Below are 21,540 nucleotides of genomic sequence, written 5' to 3'. Positions count from 1 at the left end.
AAATTTGCTAAATTATTGTATACTTAAATGGCTGAATTTTGTGTTGCATGAATTATGTTAATAAAGCTATTTTTGTCTTGGTTTTGATGCCATGGATTGAACCCAGGCTGGATTCATGGTAGGCAGCGCTTCTTAACACTGATCTACATCCCAGACCCAAAGTTTTTGTAAATACCATTTTAACAAAATCTTAGGACTAACTTTTAAAACTGACAGTCCACTCATTTCACGTAATTCCCATACAATGACTTCTAGTATACTACTAGGATTAATATTGGCATTTGCTTGAAAACTAAACATGCCATCTTTAAAAGACTCTTAAGTAAACCCATCTCTAAACATCATTGATCATATATTGTTCCTTCAGTTATGAGCCTTATGACAAAAAATCTTACTGTTTACATTACCATTTTTTTTTTGGTGCTGGGGATCGAACCCACGGCCTTGTGCTTACAAGGCAAGCACTCTACCAACTGAGCTATCTCCCCAGCTCCCATTAACCCTAATCTTATGCCCTACAATATTCCTTTTTATAAAAATCTGTTGCTTGGTATTGACCAAATTTCCCATTAGTTTTCTCAGAATATTTCATAATCAGAAATAAGAATTTTAGCATTTATACTGAGCATGTTTAAATACATACATACTTTCTAAATATGAAACAGGTATTTTCCTATTTTTTTCTTCTTCATTTGCTCATTAAGTCACTTCAAATGCTGCCCCCCGTTAAGTTTCAAACATTTCATTGTTTCAAATCAGGCTTTGTTTTCATTATTTTGGTTCAAAATTCTTCTTTGCTTTGAATTTGATGGGCTCTTATTTTCAAGTAGTGTTGATTTCCATGCTCAAGTTGTTGAGTTTTGGGGCTCCATTTCTTCCCATTCCATTGATAGATGTGCCAAACAGTTTACGTTCCCTCTCAGCAAGCCATTAAGAACATTTAACTATTAAAAACCAACTCAAAACAGGTCTCATGTGAAACACTAGAGCCTACAACAGATAAAAGTACAAAGCTAAAGATTAAGTAGAAGACACCCTGCCTGCTACGGCCCAAAGCAAGCCCAAGTCATAGCCTAAAAACCATTGGTACAAATTATAAGCTACACTATGATTTTGGCAAAACACAACTCCAAAATTTCTTAAACTGAAAATACTCAGCTTGAAATTCATTTAAATAAATTTTAAATCTCAATTAAAAAATAATTAACTACAAAATTATTTCCTTTAATTGCCCTTTGAAACCCCATAAATACATTATTCTTTAGGAATTCCATTTGCAACAAAGGGTGATAAAACCATTTATGTAACTGAGTTAAAAAAAAAAAAAAAAAAAGTTCTGCCTCCAGAATCAGGTACAAAGAAAATGTTCACTCAACATGGCAATAAATAATAAGGATAAACCTGGAAAGGGAAATCTGTACAATTTTTTTTTAATGTAACTACAAAATACAAATCCCTTCCCTTCAGAAATCAAAGGTAAAGGTGTCATGATAAATAACTTCAATTTCTATGAAATAAAAACTACTGCTATATAATTGTAAAAATGGAGGCAATATGGAATTCAGAAACACAAAGTTTATAATGAATTAAACGAGCCATAATTGGAAGCCTATTTGCCACATTATGTAGAATCACAATTCGGGTTTTGTGTCCTCATTATTCAGATATATATTATATAGTTCACATTTTAAAATATTTTATCATTACATTATCAAATTTAATAAAATTGTATTAAAACATTTAAGTATTCAGTATAAATCATATTGTTAAAAGTATAAGGTAACATTAAAGGAAATTACTGATATGTCATATGAAGTATTTCCTATAAATATATACAATTTAACATTTAGAACTACATAAATTAATTCTTGCTAAAAGTTGATTCAGTTTTACAAAGGCAAACTTTGTTAATCATAATAAATTCCCCCAGTACCACTTTCCTTTTTTATTCCAAAATTCTTTCATAGTTTTAATTTTCTCCTGTCATTCATATGCAAAAATTACAGGTTTACAGTAGTCTTGACAGTAACATGTTTTAAGCTCTAAGCAAAGTGCACATTAAACTAGCTACAACTACTCATACTTCTTGATTATCATCAAATAAAAAATAAATAACACTTCACTTAAAACCTGAGGAAAAAAATTAGAATATCTTGCTTAAATAAGAATTCCCCCAGTAAGGATATTATGTAAAAGATTTTCCAGGTTTTTGTTAAGTAAATTCACTTTCATTAAAACTTTTTAAAAGTCTAATGAAGAACATATACTTACAATGCCATATTACACAACTACAGTATTGTTAGTTAAATAAAGCAGCCCAGTATAGTTGTAAACATTTTAAATGTAGTAAACAAGACTTGGCATATCTTTTCTCCCCCAAAACTTGCCATTACAATGCTCTTTAGGAATAATTATTCTTCCTGCAAAAGTTTTCAGGTATATTTTAGTATTTTAAAAAATGATACACTGAAATAATATGTGAAAAGATTTAGTCATGGCAATTTCACTGAAGCTTTTATTGCCTCTGTTGGTAATATGACAGGGATTGTAAGAAACACAATTGAACTTACAGAGATATGCAGGTGATATTTACTAAAGATAACTTTGATCTCAAGTATTTTTATATGTGGGTACTTCTAATTTTATACATTTTACTATTTAAAAAGCATTACATTTTAAAATGTGTACCTGTTCTGACATTTGGCAAAAATGAAACTGTACCTGTGGTTCAGTTTGAAACAAAGAATCAGCGTGGGGAGTTGACCAGAATGAAGACTGAAACACTTAAGAATTAAAGCAATTCAAGTTGTGTGTGTATGTGTCTTCCTCTCTCACAGATTCGCACACACTCACACATGCATACAACCACACGTGTAAGCATTTTTTAGTACAAAATATTCCCTGTAACCATTTATCCTCAGAATAACCACACCACATTAAATCAGTTTTCTCTTTTCAGCCCTAGTAATAATTTTGTTTAATTCTAAGATGCCATCATAGTGAACAACCTTAACTTTTATGCTACATAATTATATTCAAAGTTTTATGTATTTTTGTTTATAATTACACAGTAATTATAAATGTTTAGTACCAAACTGATGACAAACACTATTTTGTTGAAAAGGTCTTGCATTTAAAAGGAAAATTGTGTAAAATCCAAGGCACTAGGCCACAACCAATATCAGATTTTTATGAAAAACAATTTATATTGGGGGAAAAAAAGGCTAATGGGATCTCATTTCAAAACACAGCATACTTGAATTAGTCAATCTGAAAACAATATCATAACCTAAAATATTTAAGACAGAAAATAAAAACCTGAATCTTTAAGACAGAAAATACATATATGTATGTTTTAAAATTTTTTTCATAATTGAAGTTCCACTTCATATTTACAAAAAATGAAATTGGGAAATACTGAAAGTAGCAGGATTCTTTTCATTTTTTTTCCCCCTGTTATGATAACCAATTCTGGTAACCTGAATAGAAATTTTGTAATTTTTCTTTCTGCAGACTTGCATTCTTCAATTAAAAGTTATGATTGGAATATTAATATAATATCAATGGGATAAGCTTTTTAGTCAATTTCAAAATCATGTAAATAAAAAGCAATTTTAATATGTCATTGTTTCTTAAAATCATTTCCACATTTGCATAAAAGGTACTACTATTCTGAAGTACATACATTCCTTTGTTAATACCAGACCTTAGAGTGTACCTGGAAATACCAAGCAAAATCTGTTCCTATTAAAGACCACAGTCATCTAACATTCGCAGTTCAGCATTTTTAACATGCCTTATGGAAATGTTTAAGAAACCAATAAACCCTTCTTCACATGTCAGTATATAAGCAGAGAAATGAGCACTTTCAGCAGGAAAGCAGTTCATGGGTCTTGTAATAAAAAAAAAAAATGCATACAAGAAGAGTATTCTGCTTTGATATGAAAATTGAGCTAATTTGAGTGAAACAAAAACAGTAAAGAGACTAAATTTACAAAAATAGAAGCCAGATTGGTATTTTGCATCCAGTATATGCTTGTTTGAAAATCTTTGCTCCTGAAGTAAATATTTGGCAACCACAGTGATTAGCAGTTAAAGCAATTTCAACAAAATAAGAAGTCATCAAAAATGGACTACTTTTCTGAAAGAGCAGTACCTATATTATATAGATTGAACTTCATGGCTCATCACAACCATTTCCAAAATTTAATTCCTACTATCTTTTTATAAATTAAAAGAATTTCATTTGTGTTCCATAGTGCGATGACCAGAAAGAAAAAAACAAAAATATAACAACCAAACCCCCCCTTATGCCTAAATTTAGAATATTGTATTGTGTAGCAATCCAAAACATTCAAAACAAATTAAATAGTTTAACTTATTTGATAGGCATATAAGCATTTCAAAAGCATAATGAAATCCAATTATGTAGTGCATAATGTAGATAAGAGTGAAATCTACATTATGCAGACATTTTCTAAATAAAAGCTCCCTGTAGGACCATTATATATAAACAAGGGTAAGGTAAGTGCAGACTAGTTCTGTGGAACCTTTTTGAAATTGTGAGTCTGAAACACATTTTTCAGGTAGGCACCAAGTTATCCTAAAAATTTTTCACGTTGGTTATTTTGACATTTCTTTCATCAGATTCTCTACTCACATCAACAACACATGTGATTTGTCAGGAAAAAAAATATCCCCCCAAACCAAAAACCATTTCAGATCCGGTACACTTAAATATATCACTCTCATTGGAAGTGCTATCAGCATAGTCTTTGCAACTAGCCCAAAGCATATATTTAAGAAGTTCTTATAAATTGTTTGTGATGTTCATTATGTTTAATTCTTATGCCAAACTGTTTTCTGATGAAGACAGCATTGTGCTTTATGCGAGAATGGAAACCTCAAAATAATCACCATAAAGCTTCTAAGACTTATGGGAGAATAAACTAGGATGGTCCACAGATATAAGATGAAATCCACAACGTTGGAATTATAAATGTTTAGAGCGGCCCAGACTAGAAGACAAGCCCAAACCACCATTAGAAGAATGAAATACGATATGGTCCAAGATGTATCCTTAAAGTTTTGTCTCAACCCTCAGTTTGAATTGTGAGGATTGATCTTCAGTTCAGTCCAGCCAGCAGAAATTGACTGTGCAATTTTCCGTTGTATTTATTGTACAGACTATGTACATTCTAGAAGGTTCCTTTAGTGCTACACTGTTGTACTTTTTGTCCCAGCAATTTGAGGGCGTGCAAATTCCACAAAGTCATCAATGAGAACAGGCCATGCTCCTGGAAAAAAACAAAATATATGGGAGGAAAGGGAAAAAAAGAAAAACCAAAGTAGGCTAATATTTTAAATAGATCCTTTGTGGTTGGGTTTTTTTTTTGTGTTGTTTTATTTTGTTTTTGGTACTAGAGATAAACCCAAGGCAGTTACCACCGAGTCATACCCCAGTCCTTTTTTAAGATTTTATTTAGAGAATAGAGTGTCGCTAAATTGCTTAGGGCCTTGCTAAGTTGCTGAGGCTGGTTTTGAACCTGTGATCCTTCTGCCTCAGCCTTCTCAGCTTCTGGATTACAGGCATGTGCCACTGTGCCCAGCTTCCTTTGGTTTTTTTAAAAATATCTTCCTAAAAATTTATCTTTTCTCCAAATTTAAGTTTTATAGTTTTTTACCCAAAAATTCCTTATATTTCTCTAATCTATTATTCCAACATATGGTTGCTCCCTGATGATACAAATAACTCTTCTGGGGCTAAGGTGATAGCTCAGTCGGTAGAGTGCTTGCCTTGCAAGCACAAGGCCCTGGTTCGATCCCCAGCACTGCAAAAAAAAAAAAAAAAAAAAAACAAACAAACTCTTCTTGCGGCAATCAATCAATACACGTACTATGGTTTCCTGAAGACCACTGAAGTCTAGCAATGGAAGTAATTTGATCAAAACCGGCCATTAATGACATGCTGCCAGTGCTGTAAGCACAGTAGGAAGAAACAAGTTTCCAGGCATTTTGTGGCAATCTTAAAAAGGAAATTAACAGCAAGTATCAAAATCTATTCTATTTCATGACAATAAATTACCTAAAGATTTTAAATTGCACATATGCACATCTCTACACTCCACATGCCCATCTCCAAATCAGGAAGGTCTCTAGTTTTGCATAAAACCTAATTGCAATTACCAGGCATATACAAGATTAAACATGGTGAAGATGATACATGACAATGAAAATGAAGAGGAGACATCATCCCTGGTTAGCTTAAATGGTTCCAGGACACTTAAAAAGAGGTCAAGGACATAGAAGACTTTTCTAATACCACCATATTTAGCGATCTCAAAAAGTCATTCTGCTAATTTTCAAGGGGGACTAGGTAAGTATGTGTGAATAAATAAATTTAAATCATTGCCACTTTGAAAAAAACAAAAGTGTATATGCTGGTAGTAGATGGTAGCACCATCTTTATGAAGAAATAGCAAAAAAATATTCAATTAATGAATATTTACTGAACGCTAATAGCACTAAAGTAAGCAGCTTTCAGTGCATTTCAAATTAGGTAAAATCAGTGAACTTAAGGAGCTTGCCTATAAAAGTAGCAGAAAACAATAAAAGTATATACAAATAAGTATACAAATAGATTAAGTAGAGAATATATTATTTAAACCGAAAATCTAAAATATGGGTGAAAATTACTAATGCTTTTCTCATGTTTTTCTGGAAGACATGAATACTTGTTGACTTTTTTGTTTTTTTCTGTTGCTGGGGCTCAAACTCAGGGTCTCACACATGCCAGACAAGTGTTCTACCACTAAGCTACACTTCTAGCCCACTCAATGGAATTTAAAGAAACCAAATGATATAGATTGGTAAAGAAAATGAAGGCATTTCATATATTCAAAATAGCATAAATAGCGGCTGGGGGTATAGCTCAGAAGTGGCAATCTTGGCTAATGCCCAGGACCTTTTGGCCTTTTAATTGGTCATGGAGCAGAGATAAGCGAAGAAACAATACCACCATGATAAAGAACTACATCTATCATATGACAGGAAAAATTGAACACTCTGAGGTACCAAAACTAAAGAATAAAAGAGTATACACGTAAGACCTCAAAAGAGGAAAATCTAAGGAAAACAGCTTCTGGATAGGAAGTTCAGGAGTGTGTGATAAAAAGAGATTAGAGGCCAGATACAGTGGCTGATGCTATAATCCTAGCAGGACAGAAGGATCACAAGTTTGAGGCCAGCCTCAGAAACTTAGCAAGGTCCTAAGCAACTCTGTGAGACCTGTCTCAAATAAAAAAAAAGGACTAGGGATATGGCTCAGTGGTTAAGCAATCCCAGTTTCAATCCCTGGTACAAAAGAAAAGAAAAAAGAAACAGGGCAGGCCTATAATCTTAATGACTCAGGGAGGCTGAGAGAGGAAGATTCTAAAGTCAAGGTCAGGAAGAGCAACTTACTGAGACCCTATTACAAAAAAATAAAAAAGGGCAGGTAATGTAGATCAGTGGTAGTGCACCCTTGGGTTCAATTCGTAGTATGCCCCTCCCCCAACACACACACACACACACACACACACACACACACACACACACACAAAATACAGCAAATTTTTTTTAAAAAAAGGCAGGGCAAAAAGTTGTTATTACCTTCTTCATCGTAATTAGACATGTCATCTGCAATCATTGTACTGAAGTCTAAAAGAAGATTCCAAGTATCTTTTGGTATTGATCGTTTATGATGTTCCTATTGAAAAATAAAAACATTCAAATCACTATGAAGAGTTAGAAAAATAATAATCCAGAGGATACTAAATACAAGAATGTAATTCTGGTAATCAAATTTCTCATTCTATGTCCATTACATGCTCTGAGATGAGTAAACATGCTTTAAAATATGTTAAGTACAGCATAATCATAGAAAAAAAGGGAACTACAGAAAATGTGAACTTACCAACAAAAATTTATTCCATAAGTCTAAGAATTTAAATCTTCCATTAAGCACTAAGTTCCAGTAGGCAATGGCCATTTCTAGATCTGTAAGATTAAAAACAAATTATGTACTTCCATGCTATAAATATGTGTCCCTACAAAAGAACAAGACTAAAAAATTAAAGACTTTAAAAAAAAAAACAAAAAAAATACTTGTATCCTGAATATTTATGTACTGAAAATTTCCTAGTTTGTATCCTGTCTGCTCATTATGAATGGTTCCTTCAGTCTTCAGAATAAAGATAATACCACTTTACCACTAACCTCACAGAAATGTTCTAAAGTTTAAATTAGATCATGTAGTTCAACCCTTGACTAGTTCCTAAATATTCAGATGTTAGTTAATGTACACCAGGGCACTTGTAAACGTTTTGGGCGAGATAATTCTTTGTTGTAGGGGGTTGTCAAAAACGTAGGTTTTTCAGCAGAATCCCTGGTCTCTACCCACTCAATGCCAGTAGCAGTCTCTCTTCATACCCGGTGGAGACAACAAAAACATCTCCAGATATTGACGAAGATCCCCTGGAAGGCAAATTTGTCCCCAGCTGGGAATCACTGATACACCACTATAGGATGGAATGCAAAGGACTGCTACAATCCTAAAAATCTCCCACTCCCAAGTTATTGGCTAATTGGTCCTGATTACAAAGAGACCATCAAGAATACTGATATAGGCTGGGAATGTAGCTCAGTGCTAGAGGGCTTACATGAAGCCCTGAGTTTTATCCCTACCACTGCAGGTAAGTAAAATAACAAATAATAATTAACATACACACACACATGCACACACTATATATACATGAAGAGAAATTTAAAATTTTAAATTGATAAAAAAATAAGATTTCTTTTAAAGTTTTTAAAGACAACATAAGTGGCCTTTTAAAAAAAATATTTTTAGTTGTAGAGGGACACCATATCTTTATTTTATTATTTATTTTTATGTAGTGTGGAGAATCGGACTCAGTACCTCACACATGCCAGGCAAGTACTCTACCACTGAGCTACAATCACAGTCCATAAATGGCCTTTTACTTGGTCATGGAGCAGAGACAACTGAAGAAGCAATACTACCAACAAGACAACTACATCTGTTATATGACAGCATGAGCTGATCTTTCAAGGAATTAAAATAGAAAGTGATCTAGCTTTTATGAGCAAATTTATATCTCCAGAACAAAACTGAAAGACAAATAAGAGACTAGGAAAATGCACAGCCGTAATCCAAGCTGCTCAGGAGGCTGAGGCAGAAAGATTCCAAGTTTGAGATCACTCTAGGCAGCTCAGTGAAACCCTGTCTCAAAATAAGAAAGAAAGAGGCTGTGCATGTAGCTCAGGGTGGAGCACTTCTATCCTGAGTGAGGTCCTGGGTTTGATACCCAAGACATAAAGAGAAAATTGTATAGAACCAATCTCACTTTCTTTAATGAGGTTTCTTAGAATGGCAGAAGGGGGAGGTGTTCAACATCTTTCTAATAATACAGAATGTTTTCTATCATACGAAGAAAATCTGAGACTAGGATAATTAAAAGTTAACTGATTAAACAACCTTATTCCCAAGTGTTGAGAGAATAAAGCCATCTGAAGGAAAATCTCTCCAGAAACATTATTATTCTGTTAATAATTCCACTCCACTCAACATTCTCATTAGTGATTTGAACAAAGATACGCTAAAGCTTGGTAATAGTATCTACAATAGCCTCACCATCTTTGCTAATCTCCTTCTGATAGACACTATCCTAGTAGGAACTCAAGAAAACACTGAACAATTTTTATCAGAATTCCATTTAAATTTTCAGACTAGTTAATCCCATTTATCATACCTAGTTATTAATTCCATCTGCAGACCTCTCTGGTAATCTATCTATTGTATGCTCATCCCAATTCCCATAACTGACCTTTTCCCCCGATTTTTATTGTCCCTGTAGGTCCTCCTTTCTGATACTCCCGTGCCCCACCCCTCAAAAGCCCATTACAATAAACTAAACTCTCTGCATCTTGAACTTTTTTAGAGAATGCTCCCTCAATCCCCTAAAGCCAAGCTTTACCAATAGGACACTAATTTCTGGCATTGCTTTCAAGTGGCAGCTATTAGTTATCCCTCCCCCAAAGGAACATGGCCACTTTTCTTAGCTCTCCACCACCACATCCAAATCACTATTCTTTTACCTTCAAGCAATCAGTCATCTGCTTTAGGAAACACCTAAAAACTAGATATATATAACTTAATCCCCTTTCAGCTCTATCCTACCAAGCTCCTAGTCAAATCTGCCACATTCACCGGTCTTTGGTAACTGGTTCAGTCTTTTTTGTCATGTTCTGTCACTATTCTGAAGGTCTTCAATGTCCGTGTGCAAAGTCATATGACCATGCAATATATTAGGACTGCTCCTGCCTCTACTCTAGTCCAAAAGTAAACATATTCCTCTAAAAGATACTCCACCAAAAGACAAATGGAATCAACCAAATTCAGTTAAACTGCAGGACCCTGAATCAACATGCAAACACCAGTAGCATTTTCATATACCAATAAAGAACATGCTAAGAAAGCAAGCAATCTCACTCACAATGGCTTTAAAAGAAAATAAAATATGCAGGACTAAATTCAACCAAAGATCTGAATGGTAAGACATCCCAAAATGTTGAAAAATGTTGTAAAACATTCTATGTTCATGGACAGAATTGTTAAAATGTCCATAACTACCTAAAACAATTTAAGGATTGGATGCAATCCGTATCAGAATACCAATGCCATTCTTCAAGGAAAAAAAATTCTATTATTCATACAGAAGCACAAAAGATCTCAAATAACACAGCTCCATGACACAGTGCTTGCCTAGTATGCACAAGGCCCTGAATTCAATCCCCAGTACCAGAAAAAGAAAAAGAAAAAGGAAGAAAGAAGCTACAGGCATCATATATCTGATATCAAGACATACTACAGAGCTATAGTAATAAAAAACATCATGGTATTGGCTTAAAACAGACACACAGATCACTGGACAGAACAGAGATCCCAGAAATAACCCCATGCATCTGCAGTCAACTTGTTCTTGCCAACACAACAAAATCATACAATGGAGAAAGTGCAGCCTCTTCAGTGCATAATGCTGGGAAAACTAGATATTCATATTCAGAAGACTGAAGTGTATCCCCTGTTTGTTACCCTATACAAAAGTCAACTCAAATGGATCAAAAACCTAAGAAGAGAACCTGAATGATGAAGCTACTAGGATGAAGAAGAAACACTTCAGGACATTCAAACAGGCAATGACTTTTTCTAGATTAAGATCCCAAAAGCACAGGAAACAAAAGCAAAAACAGACAAATGAATTTTGTCAAACCAAGAAGCTTCTGCATAGAAAAGGAAGGAGGAGACAACCAACAGAATGGGAGAAAATGTTTGCAAACTATTCATATGATAAATGACTATCAGACTGCATAAAGAACTCAAAACACTGGGCATGGTGGCACATGACTATAATCAAAGCAACTCGGGAGGCTGAGGCCAACCTTAGCAACAAAGTGAAGGCCTAAGCAACTCACCTGTCTCAAAATATAAAAAGGGTTGGGGATGTCGCTCAGTGGTTAAGCTCCCCTGGGTTTAATCCCTGATATCAAAAAAAAAAAAAAAAAAAAAACTCAACAATAATAAACTCAGTAAATGATCTGACCAAGTTATCTCTTAAAAGGACAAATATAAGTGGCCAAGAAATATGTGAAAAAAAAAATGTTCATTATCATTAGCAATCAGGGAAATGCAAATCAAAATCACAGTGAATTATCATGTTACTCTAGTTAGAACAGCTACTATTAAAAAAAAAAGTCATGGGGGGGTGGCTGGGGCTGTATTTCAGTGGCAGAGTGCTTGCCTAGCATGTGTGAGGCATTGGGTTTGATCTCAGTACCCATAAAAAATAAATAAAATGAAGGCATTCTGTCGATCTACATTACAAAAAAAATTTTAAAAACAAGAAGTCATGGGGTTGGGGTTGTAGTTCTGTGATAGAATGCTTGCCTAGCACATGTGAGGTACTGAGTTCAATCCTCAGCATCACATAAAATTAAATAAAATAAAGGTATTGTGTCCATCCACAAAAAAGAAAATAAAGTTAAAACTGCTGACAAGAATGCAGTGAAAAATGTACTTTTAAACTATTGATGGGAATGTAATATAAATTAGAGCATCAACTTGAAGAGTATAGAAGTTTCTCAAAAAACTAAAAACAGATCTACCATAAACCCAGCTATTCCACTTCTGGGTATATATCCAAAGGAAATGAAATAAGCATATTAAAGAGATACCTGCTCCCCATGTCTACTGTAGCACTATAACAAGAGCCAAGATATGGAATTGGCTGAGGTGCATATCAATGGATAAACTAAGTACGCTAAAGAATAAAGAAGAATGAAGTCCTGCCATTTGCAGCAAAATGGATGGAACTGGAGGATATTATATTAAGTGAAATAAGATACAGACAGATATTGCAAGTTCCCTCTCACATGGGGAAGTTGAACTGAATGTAGAATAATGATTACTAGAGGCTGGGAAGAGTGGGGGGATAGATGGAGGTTGAATAAATGTACCAAAACACAGGATGAGTAAGTTCTAGTGTTCCACAGCCCAATAGGACAACTACAGTTCACAATGATTTATTATACATTTTACGAAGATCTAGAAGAAATCCAAAACCTCCAAACAATAAAAAAAGAGATGGAAATACTAAATATCCTGATTTGATCAGTATACACCACATGCATATACTGAAATATCACATTGCATCCCATAACAATGAAAAGTTATTTCATGTTATTAAAAAAATTTTTTGAAGTAAAATATCCTGAACCTTACCCATTATACCCTTGTTATGATTTGGATCTGGAATGTCCCTCAAGGTCTTTTGTGTCAAAGACTTGGTCCCCAAAGCAGCAAGGTTCAGGAGTAAAGTTTTGAAGTAATGATGGGATCATGAGGGCTCTGGCCTTATCAGCAGATAAATCCACCAAGTGCTGAATGAACTACTGGGAGGTGGTAGGCACAAAGGGCATGGTTGGAAAAGGCAGGTCACCAGGGCATACAATTTGGGGACTTACATCATGTCCTGGAGTGCAGCTGCCCCTTTCCTGGCTGCCATGAATGGAGCAGTTTTTTCCTTCAACACCCTTCCTGCCATGATGCTTCTGCCTTGGACCTGGCAGGTCATGGACCTAAACCTCTGAAATCTGTGAACCAAAATAAATCTTTCCCCCCCTCCAAGTTATTATTGTTAGTTATTTTTGTTACATGTATGAAAACCTAACAGAAAATTGGTACCAGGAATGGGGTCATTCCTGTGACTATACCTGATCACGTATTCAGAAACCTTTGGAACTGGTTTGCAGGAGCATTTTGGAAAAGTTTAAAATGCAGGCTAGAAAAGCCTTAGAATGTTGTAAAGACAGCTTAATGGATTATTCTGGTGTGATCTCAGAAGATAAGAATGCCAACAGGATCATGGACAGTAAAGACTGTGTTCACGAGGTTTCATATGGAAATGAGGTTTTCTTACTGGGAAATGAACTAGAGGCTACACGTGTTACAGTCAAGCAAAGAACCTGTTTACATTTTGTCTATGTCCTGAGACCTAGTGTGATGCCAAATTGAAGGCAACAAACTAATCTAGCAGAGTAAATTTCAAGGCACCACAGCAGTTAGGTGGTAGTACAGGTGTTGCTGGTGGCTTGGAGTCAGGTTCATTGTTCAGAAATCATAAACAGCAGAAAAATTTGAAAAGTTGGTAGTATGGCCAACTTTTGGCCAAACTGTACATTTACACAACTTACAAAAGCGTATGTAAAATTAGGGCCAAACAAGCTGTGTTTGCTTATATGTTAGCACCATTGCTGGAAAAACTGGAAACCCATATGCAGCAAAATGAAATTAAACCCCTATCTCTCACCCTGCACAATATTCAACTCAAAATGGATCAAGGACCTAGGAATTAGACCAGAGACCCTGCACCTAACAGAAGAAAAAGCAGGCCCAAATCTTGATCATGTTGGCTGACTTCCTCAACAAGACTCCTAAAGTGGGAGAAATAAAAGTAAGAATCAATAAATGGGAAGGATTCAAACTAAAAAGCTTTTTCTCAGCAAAGGAAACAATAATGTGAAGAGAGCTACACAATGGGAGAAAATCTTTACCACATGCATGTCAGATAGAACACTAATCTCCCAGAATTTATAAGGAACTCAAAAACTTTACACCAAAAATACAAAGAACCCAATCAATAAACGGACTACGGAACTGAGTAGACACTTCACAGAGGAAGATACGCAAGCAATCAACAGATATATGAAAAAATGTTCACCATCTCTAGCAATTAGAGAAATACAGATCAAAACTACCCTAAGATTTCATCTCACTCCAATTAGAATGGCTATTACCAAGAATAAAAGTAATAGGTGTTGGCGAAGATGTGGGGTAAAAGATACGCTCATACATTGCTGGTGGGAGTGCAAATTAATGCAGCTACTCTGGAAAGCAGTATGGAGATTCCTCAGAAAACTTGAAATGGACCCACCATTTGACCAAGCTTGATCTATACCCAAAGAACGTAAAGTCAGCATACTACAGTGATGCAGCCAAATCAATGTTATTAGCAGCTCAATTCACAAAGACCAGATTGTGGAACCAACATAGATGCCCTTCAATAGATGAATGGATAAAGAAACTGTGGTATATATACACAATGGGATATTACTCAGCCATAAAGAATAAAATTATGGAATTTGCAGGTAAATGGATGGAACTGGAGACTATCATGCTAGGTGAAATAAGCCAATCCCCAAAAACCAAAGGTCGAATGTTTTCTCTGATAGGTAATACTGATACATGAAAAGAGGTGGGGGCGATAAGTGAAGAATGGAGTAATGCTGGATTGTGTAGAGGGAAATGAGGAGAGGGGAGGGGGCAGGAAGAAGGAAAGATGGTAGAATGTGACAAACATCATTACCCTACATACATGTAAGATTACATGAATGGTGTGACACTACATTGTGTACATCCAGAGAAATGAAAAGTTGTACCCTATTCATGTACAATGAATCAAAAGGCATTCTATCATGTATAACTAAATAGAACAACAACAGAAAAAGATATGAGCACTATTAAAAACAAAAAGTACTCTACACAGAGACATCAGAGAAGCAGCTTTGTGAGGCCCCACCTATCACAGGTTCAAGAATGTAAAAGTGAAAGCTCATTTGAAAGATGCTGCTTTCAAACCAGAGAGCTGAGGCACCCTGCCCACAGAGGTTAATTAGGAAGTTGTTTCCCCTGGGTTCATTTAACTGTGCTCAGCTGCCCTGCCACTCAGAGGCTGCTACAGCAATGGTCCAAGAGGGCACAGGTATTCTCTAGCTGGTGGTAGACTTTGGCATCATCCACATGGTGCTGGTTTTATAGGAATGCAAAATGCTGGAGTTTTAGGGTCATGAAAGTTTCCACCAAGATTTCAAAGGAAGGCTTGGGAGACCAAGCAATGTGTGTTAGGGCTGGGAATACCTTAAAGCAGTCCCTGAGAGAAGTGATGTCTGAGGCTGTCCAAGAGAAGCCACAGCTGCACTGGAGATGCCAGAAACATGGAACATCTACCAAGAAACAGTGCAGGGAATAAGCAGTCAGCAAAGAGAGAGGCCACGTGGGCTGCAACCAAGAAGGTCACCAGTGCCCCTATCTGGCCACCTATATGAACCCTGGATTCAGACATGGAGCTAGAAGATTTAATGTTTCCCCTGCTTGGTTTCCATTTTGCTTTTGGTCTTATCCTTTCTACACTCCTATTCCTCCCTTTCAGAATGGGAATATTTAATCTGTGCCATTATACATTTGAAGTATTTAATGAGCTTTTATGTTAAATCTCATTTTTAGGAAAGCTGGAACTGTTAAGATTACAGGGACCCCATGGAACAGAATGCATTTTGCCTTGTGAGACAAACATGAGGCTCTGGGGGTAAGGGGAAGGATATTACGGTTTGAATCTGGAATGTTCCCCAACATCTCATGTGTTGACCACTTCATTCCCAATGCAGTAATATCCAGAGGTGGGGCTTTTGGGTGGTGACTGGATTATGAGATTCTGACCTCATCAGTGGATTAATACACTGGGGTGTAGTGTTAACTGTACTCAGGACACAGCTGGAGGGATGTGCCCCTGGGGACTTCATTTTATCTCAGACTCCTTTCCCACCCTACCCCAGGATATACCCTTCTGCCATGATGTTTCTACCTTGCAGTCAGTCAACCATGAACTGAAACCTCTGAAACTATGAGCCAAGAAACATCTTTCCTCCTCCAAACTGTTCTTGTCAGGTATTTTGCTCAAAGCAATGACAAGCTAACACACTACTCCAAATTATTCTGACTCTTAAGCTTTAAAAACCAGTATTTCACATACATTCTTTGTCATTGCAGATCTCTTGCTCTTTTTCTTTTAACATTAAAGCTCTTCTTCAGTCTCAAGATCCCTTCCCTTTATTCCCTTTCCACGGTGCTTTATTTCAACCATACTCTTTCTATATAATCCTCTTAACCTTTCCTTTTCCTTTCCAGACACAACTGCTCTCCAAAATTATAATCCTGGATGAGCACAACCTTTGATCCTCCTTGACAAAAACACCATTTAAACACTGATGTAATCAAATTAATAACTTACAACTTTAGCAAGGTGTCCACTGTTTTACCTACTAAAAATGGGCATCACTGGGGCTAGGGATGTAGTTCAGTGGCAGAGTGCTTGCCTAGCATACATGAGGCACTGAGTTCAATCCCCAGTTTTGCCCTCAAAGAGAGAGAGAGAGAGAGAGAGAGAGAGAACAAAAAGCAAGCAAGCCACCTTGAGCTGGGAATGTTGCTCAGTGGCAAAGCACATGATTAGCATGCACAAGGCTCTGGGTCGTTACCCCAGCACAAACACAAAAAACTCCTGTCTTTTTATTCTTTTTAATCTCCCATCTAACCAGATCTTAACCTCTACAAGGAAACGTGCTACATATCCCTAAACTCGAAGACTGCAACAAAACTAGGTATTCAGAAACTGATGAACGAGCTGGGTGCAGTGGTACACGCCTGTAATCCCAGCAGCTCAGGAGGCTGTGGCAGGCTGTGTGTGCTTAGTGTGGCTCTGAACTCATGATCCTGCCTCAGTCTTCCAAGCCGCTGAGATTACCCACTGCACCAGACTCAGATCCTCCAATTTTAAGAATACTGAAAAATATAATTCAAATTCAAAATCTATGATGTAAACCAATTCCTAATTGTACCTCCTTTTTAAGTCTTTGCAATCTTTAAATTTCTATATTCAATATTCCTTACAGGTTGTTTAATTCTCTTTTTTTTTTTTTTTTTTTTTTAGTTTTTTTTAGTTGTCGATGAACCTTTATTTTAGTATTTATATGCGGTGCTGAGAATCGAACTCAGTGCCTCCCACATGCTAGACGAGTGCTCTACCACCGAGCCACAACATTAGCTCTTAACTCTGTTCTTCACTAACTCAACACAATGGTCTGGTTTAAGCACAGTAAATATTCAAATGAAAGCAAGATTTGCTATTATTAGTATGCCTGATTTCACTCCACTCCAAATGTGTAAAATTTATGAGAACTAGGACTAGTGTCAGTAGTTTTATCCATTTTCAAATAATTTTATAAAACAAGGACAACAGTGAAATACTCTACAACCATAAGACATTTATAAATGCCTATTTGTCAGCTGATACACTAAAGAAAGAATCTGACAAGTTAAAGAGTGCACATGTATGGTGTGTGAAAAAAAAAAAGAAAGAGAATTTATTGTGGTCTACATTTATCATCCCACTGCTTCACCTCCCACACACTGTTTAGTACTATTAACTAGTGTCTACCTTTGTCACCCACCTTACTGAAATTCAGTCATCAGACGGTTCTGGTTGCCAAATTAAGAATTTTTATGTTCTTAATTTATTTGTCTCTCTGCCATATTTGACAGAACTGAGTACATCTTCTAGGATAGAAATGTCACTTCCTTCAGCTTCAATGATAGTACTCTATCAATTTTTTCTGTCCTCTTAGGCTTCTCATTCTTTTACTGGCTTCTCTTCCTCCATTCACCTATTAATGCTGGCATTCAGTAAAGGTGTGTGTTAATTAACAACCACTTCTACTTTCTTCAGCAGATCTTCAAACCTATACCTTTTTTCACGTGTTATAGTCAACCACCTTTAATGATCACTAAATTAGAAAACTCTCTGAATTATGATAGACTCTCATAGCTATCTACCTCTTCAACAGGGTACTTAAAACAACTCAAACTCAGCAGGGCTAAAAATGAACTCATTATCTTATCTCCTTAGAACTTCCTTTCACTCTCAGTGAATGCCACTATACTCCACAATGTTTCTCAATGAAAAATAATGTCTTTCTGACAGTAAGGAAATATTCTATGCACTGTAGGCCATTCAGCACCCCTATAATGCCAGGACAAATCCTTGGTCATTGTGACTACAAACAACAACCCTACAGATTTCCAAATAATCACTAAAGGTGTTGAATGAAATTCCCTGAGGAAGACTCACTTCCTTCCTCATCTCACACATCCAATAGAAGCACTCTCATTTTGTCTTTTAAGTACATTTTAAATGTATTTCTTATCCCCAATGGAGGGCCTAGATTAGGGTACTCTTCAGTTATAGCAAACTCCCTGCAATAGCTCTATAATCAGTATCTCTTCTTCAAATCCTTCTATTCCTTTTAAAAGGACCACAGGTCTTAGAGATGGGCTTTTGAGCATGAATCTATTGTTACTTCTATGTTAAAATTCTCCAATGATTTCCTGTTGTATTCAGAAAATATCTGTATGTCTAGTCAAACAAACTTATTTGCAAATCCTCAAAGGAACTACTTCACCTCTGACCAGTGAACATACTAATCCCTGCACCTGAAATGGCTTCTTTTTTCTTTTGGCCTTGAAAATATGCATCCATCAGGCTCAAAAACTATTATCTTTTGAAGACATTACAAACTTCCCCAGACAAGATTTAAGATGCTGCTAATTCCAGGTTCTGAGTAAGCAGTAGATAAATATTTTTGAATAAAAAAAGGCTCAAAAAGAGGAATAAATTAGAACTGACATATGTAAGATTAAATTGTAAAAGTAAATTATTCCTGTTATAGAACAAAATGCTATTTAGAAAGCATGACAAAGAGAAAATAGCCTCACTAGACAAGAGGTGGTTGAACACAGTAGTTCAGAGCATGAGTTTTAGTAAACACCAACTCTTCCCCTAGTTATTGTGACTCTGGCAACCAAGTTGACCTCTTTGTGATTCAGTTTAATATAAAAACAACAGTACCTACACTCAATGGTTGTTGTGGGATTGACTTAATGCATATAAAACATTTACAATAGTACTCAATAATTTAGTCCTTAATATTAGTTTAATTTTTAACAATTTTTAAAAGTTATCACAGATTCTGAAGAACTGGAAAAGAGCAAATTCAGGATAAATCCTAAAAACGATGTTTCCTAAAACTGAGAAACTTAAGAGAATGAATCCTAAATTCTTAAAGAAATTTAAAATGCAAAGAGATACTCCCAAAATCATTCTATTTTTTGTTATTTTAGTTTATTATTTTATTTTTTCCAATGTCATTCTTTCAAACAAAAATCAACAATGGCAATGTTCAATTTCATAAAAACAATTGAGTGCAGAATGAACATGGAAATGTATTGATAGTCCCTAAGGGGGACAAAATGTTACCAACTCACTAGGGTGGATGGAATGATGCTTAAAAAAGTCACATTCACAATGCCTTAATTTTTTTTTTAGAAATCCCCAGTTAGAACAAGATAACATAACAAAAAGCATACACAATGTAGTCATAAGTAACTTGAGGTTTACTCCTAGTTCTACCAACTATAAAGTTGTGTGTTTTTAATGTCAGTCTATGAGTATTTTAATACAATAATGGTTTTTACTTAAATCAAAGGGTTATGAGAACCAAATTAGATTATATAGATGAAAATGGTCTTTTAAACACTCTGAAATCATTTCCATACATTAAAGTAAAAAATTTTCTTTTTCTTTTTTGACTCAGGAGTTCTCATTACATCATTCAGGCTGGCCTGGAATTCCTTGGTTCCAGTGATTCTTCTGCCTCAGTCTCCTGAGTGATGAGACTACAGACAAGCACCACTGCACCTAGCTTTATAGTAAATGTTTAATAATATTTTATAAACAACTATAATCAAAATGTTTAATAATCTTTTACATCAATTACACAGTTATAAGATTTTAGTTGAATCACAATTCACAATAAAATGACCTATGGACTTTACTAATAATAAAAGTTCAGCACGGTCCTGATGACTATGGCTGCTAAAGAAAACATCATCTTTAGCAAAATTAATAGAATGAACAGTCTCACAAAAAATAATATACCAATAGTACTCTATGTTAAACAGCCCCCTTCTGGAATATCATGTTCAGCTTTTTGGGGGGGGAGTGGGGGCTTTATCACTGAGCCACATCCTTAGTTCTTTTCATTTTTTATTTTGAGACAAGGTCTCGCTAATTTGCTGAAGCCTGCCTGAAACTTGCAATCCTCCTTACTTCAGCCTCCAGAGTCGCTGGGATGGTGTATCACCATGCCCAGATTCATGTTTAGCTTTAAAAGCTCTATTTTGAGAGAAACCAACTAACTGGAAATGTATTTGGGGGGACAGTAACAGGAATAACAAAAACATCCTCAAATGAAGAACAGTTAAAATAAATTAGAACGCTGAACTGGGGGAAAAAAAGGACAAGGGATAAATGATAGTGACCTTCAAATGGTGAGACTTCCTCTGTGTTGCACACTAAAGATCAAATAAGAGCAATGGTAGAAGTTACAAAGACAAAGATGTTAGCTTAATAAGAAAGAACTGAGCAATAACAAGTTTTTTTGTGAAAGGAACAGACAACTTTCTAAAACAATGTTCATCCTGTATGTTCAAAAGGAGAAACTAAATGAGCATCAGGTAGGACTACTATGTTAGGTAGGTTAACTTTTACAGAGGACTTTAAGAATCCCTTTCAAATTTAAGATACAAACAACTATCAGAAATGGCAGATGACTGAAACATGGTGGAAGAGGAAGGACCCTATCCTGTTGTCACAAGAAATAAAGTTATATAGATCTCTGGGTGCAGCTCTGTGGCACAGCTCTTATCTAGCTAATTTGTGAGGCCAGGGTTCCATCCTTAACACCATGGGGGAAAAAAAAAAAAGGAAAGTTAAGATTAAAAAAATAGGGCTGGAGGTATAGCTCAGTTGGTAGAGTGTTTGGCTCACATGCACAAGTCCCTGGGTTTAATTTCCAGCACCGAAAAAAAAAAAAAAAAAAAAAAGATTAAAAAAAAATAAGAAAAACACCAACTCTCATTGTAACCAGCATAGCTATTAATAAACAAACCACAATGCTGTCACTATAACTCTTTGCCAATTTGTTTTGGGCCTCACCTCTTCTATGATTTTTTAAATTCCTCTCTGCAAA

At 35.6% G+C, this 21,540-nt stretch overlaps 1 protein-coding gene across 1 annotated transcript in view; it reads right to left on the bottom strand.

The window, feature by feature from the left end:
- Positions 1-1,208: 1,208 nt before the first annotated feature.
- The window catches only part of DCUN1D1 (defective in cullin neddylation 1 domain containing 1), a 38,660-nt gene continuing 18,328 nt past the window's right edge, over positions 1,209-21,540 (bottom strand). The window contains exons 5-7 of the mRNA XM_079155756.1: positions 7,955-8,037; positions 7,651-7,747; positions 1,209-5,297 (exon numbers count right to left, since the gene is read on the bottom strand). Coding sequence (XP_079011882.1) covers positions 5,218-5,297; positions 7,651-7,747; positions 7,955-8,037 — 260 coding nt within the window. The 3' untranslated portion in view covers positions 1,209-5,217. The remainder of the gene's footprint in view (positions 5,298-7,650; positions 7,748-7,954; positions 8,038-21,540) is intronic.

Source organism: Sciurus vulgaris, assembly GCF_902686455.1.
Source record: "Sciurus vulgaris genome assembly, chromosome: 10".
NCBI lineage: Eukaryota > Metazoa > Chordata > Mammalia > Rodentia > Sciuridae > Sciurus > Sciurus vulgaris.
The sequence above is the reverse complement of the archived record's forward strand: the minus strand, read 5'-3'. Positions and strand labels throughout refer to the sequence as shown.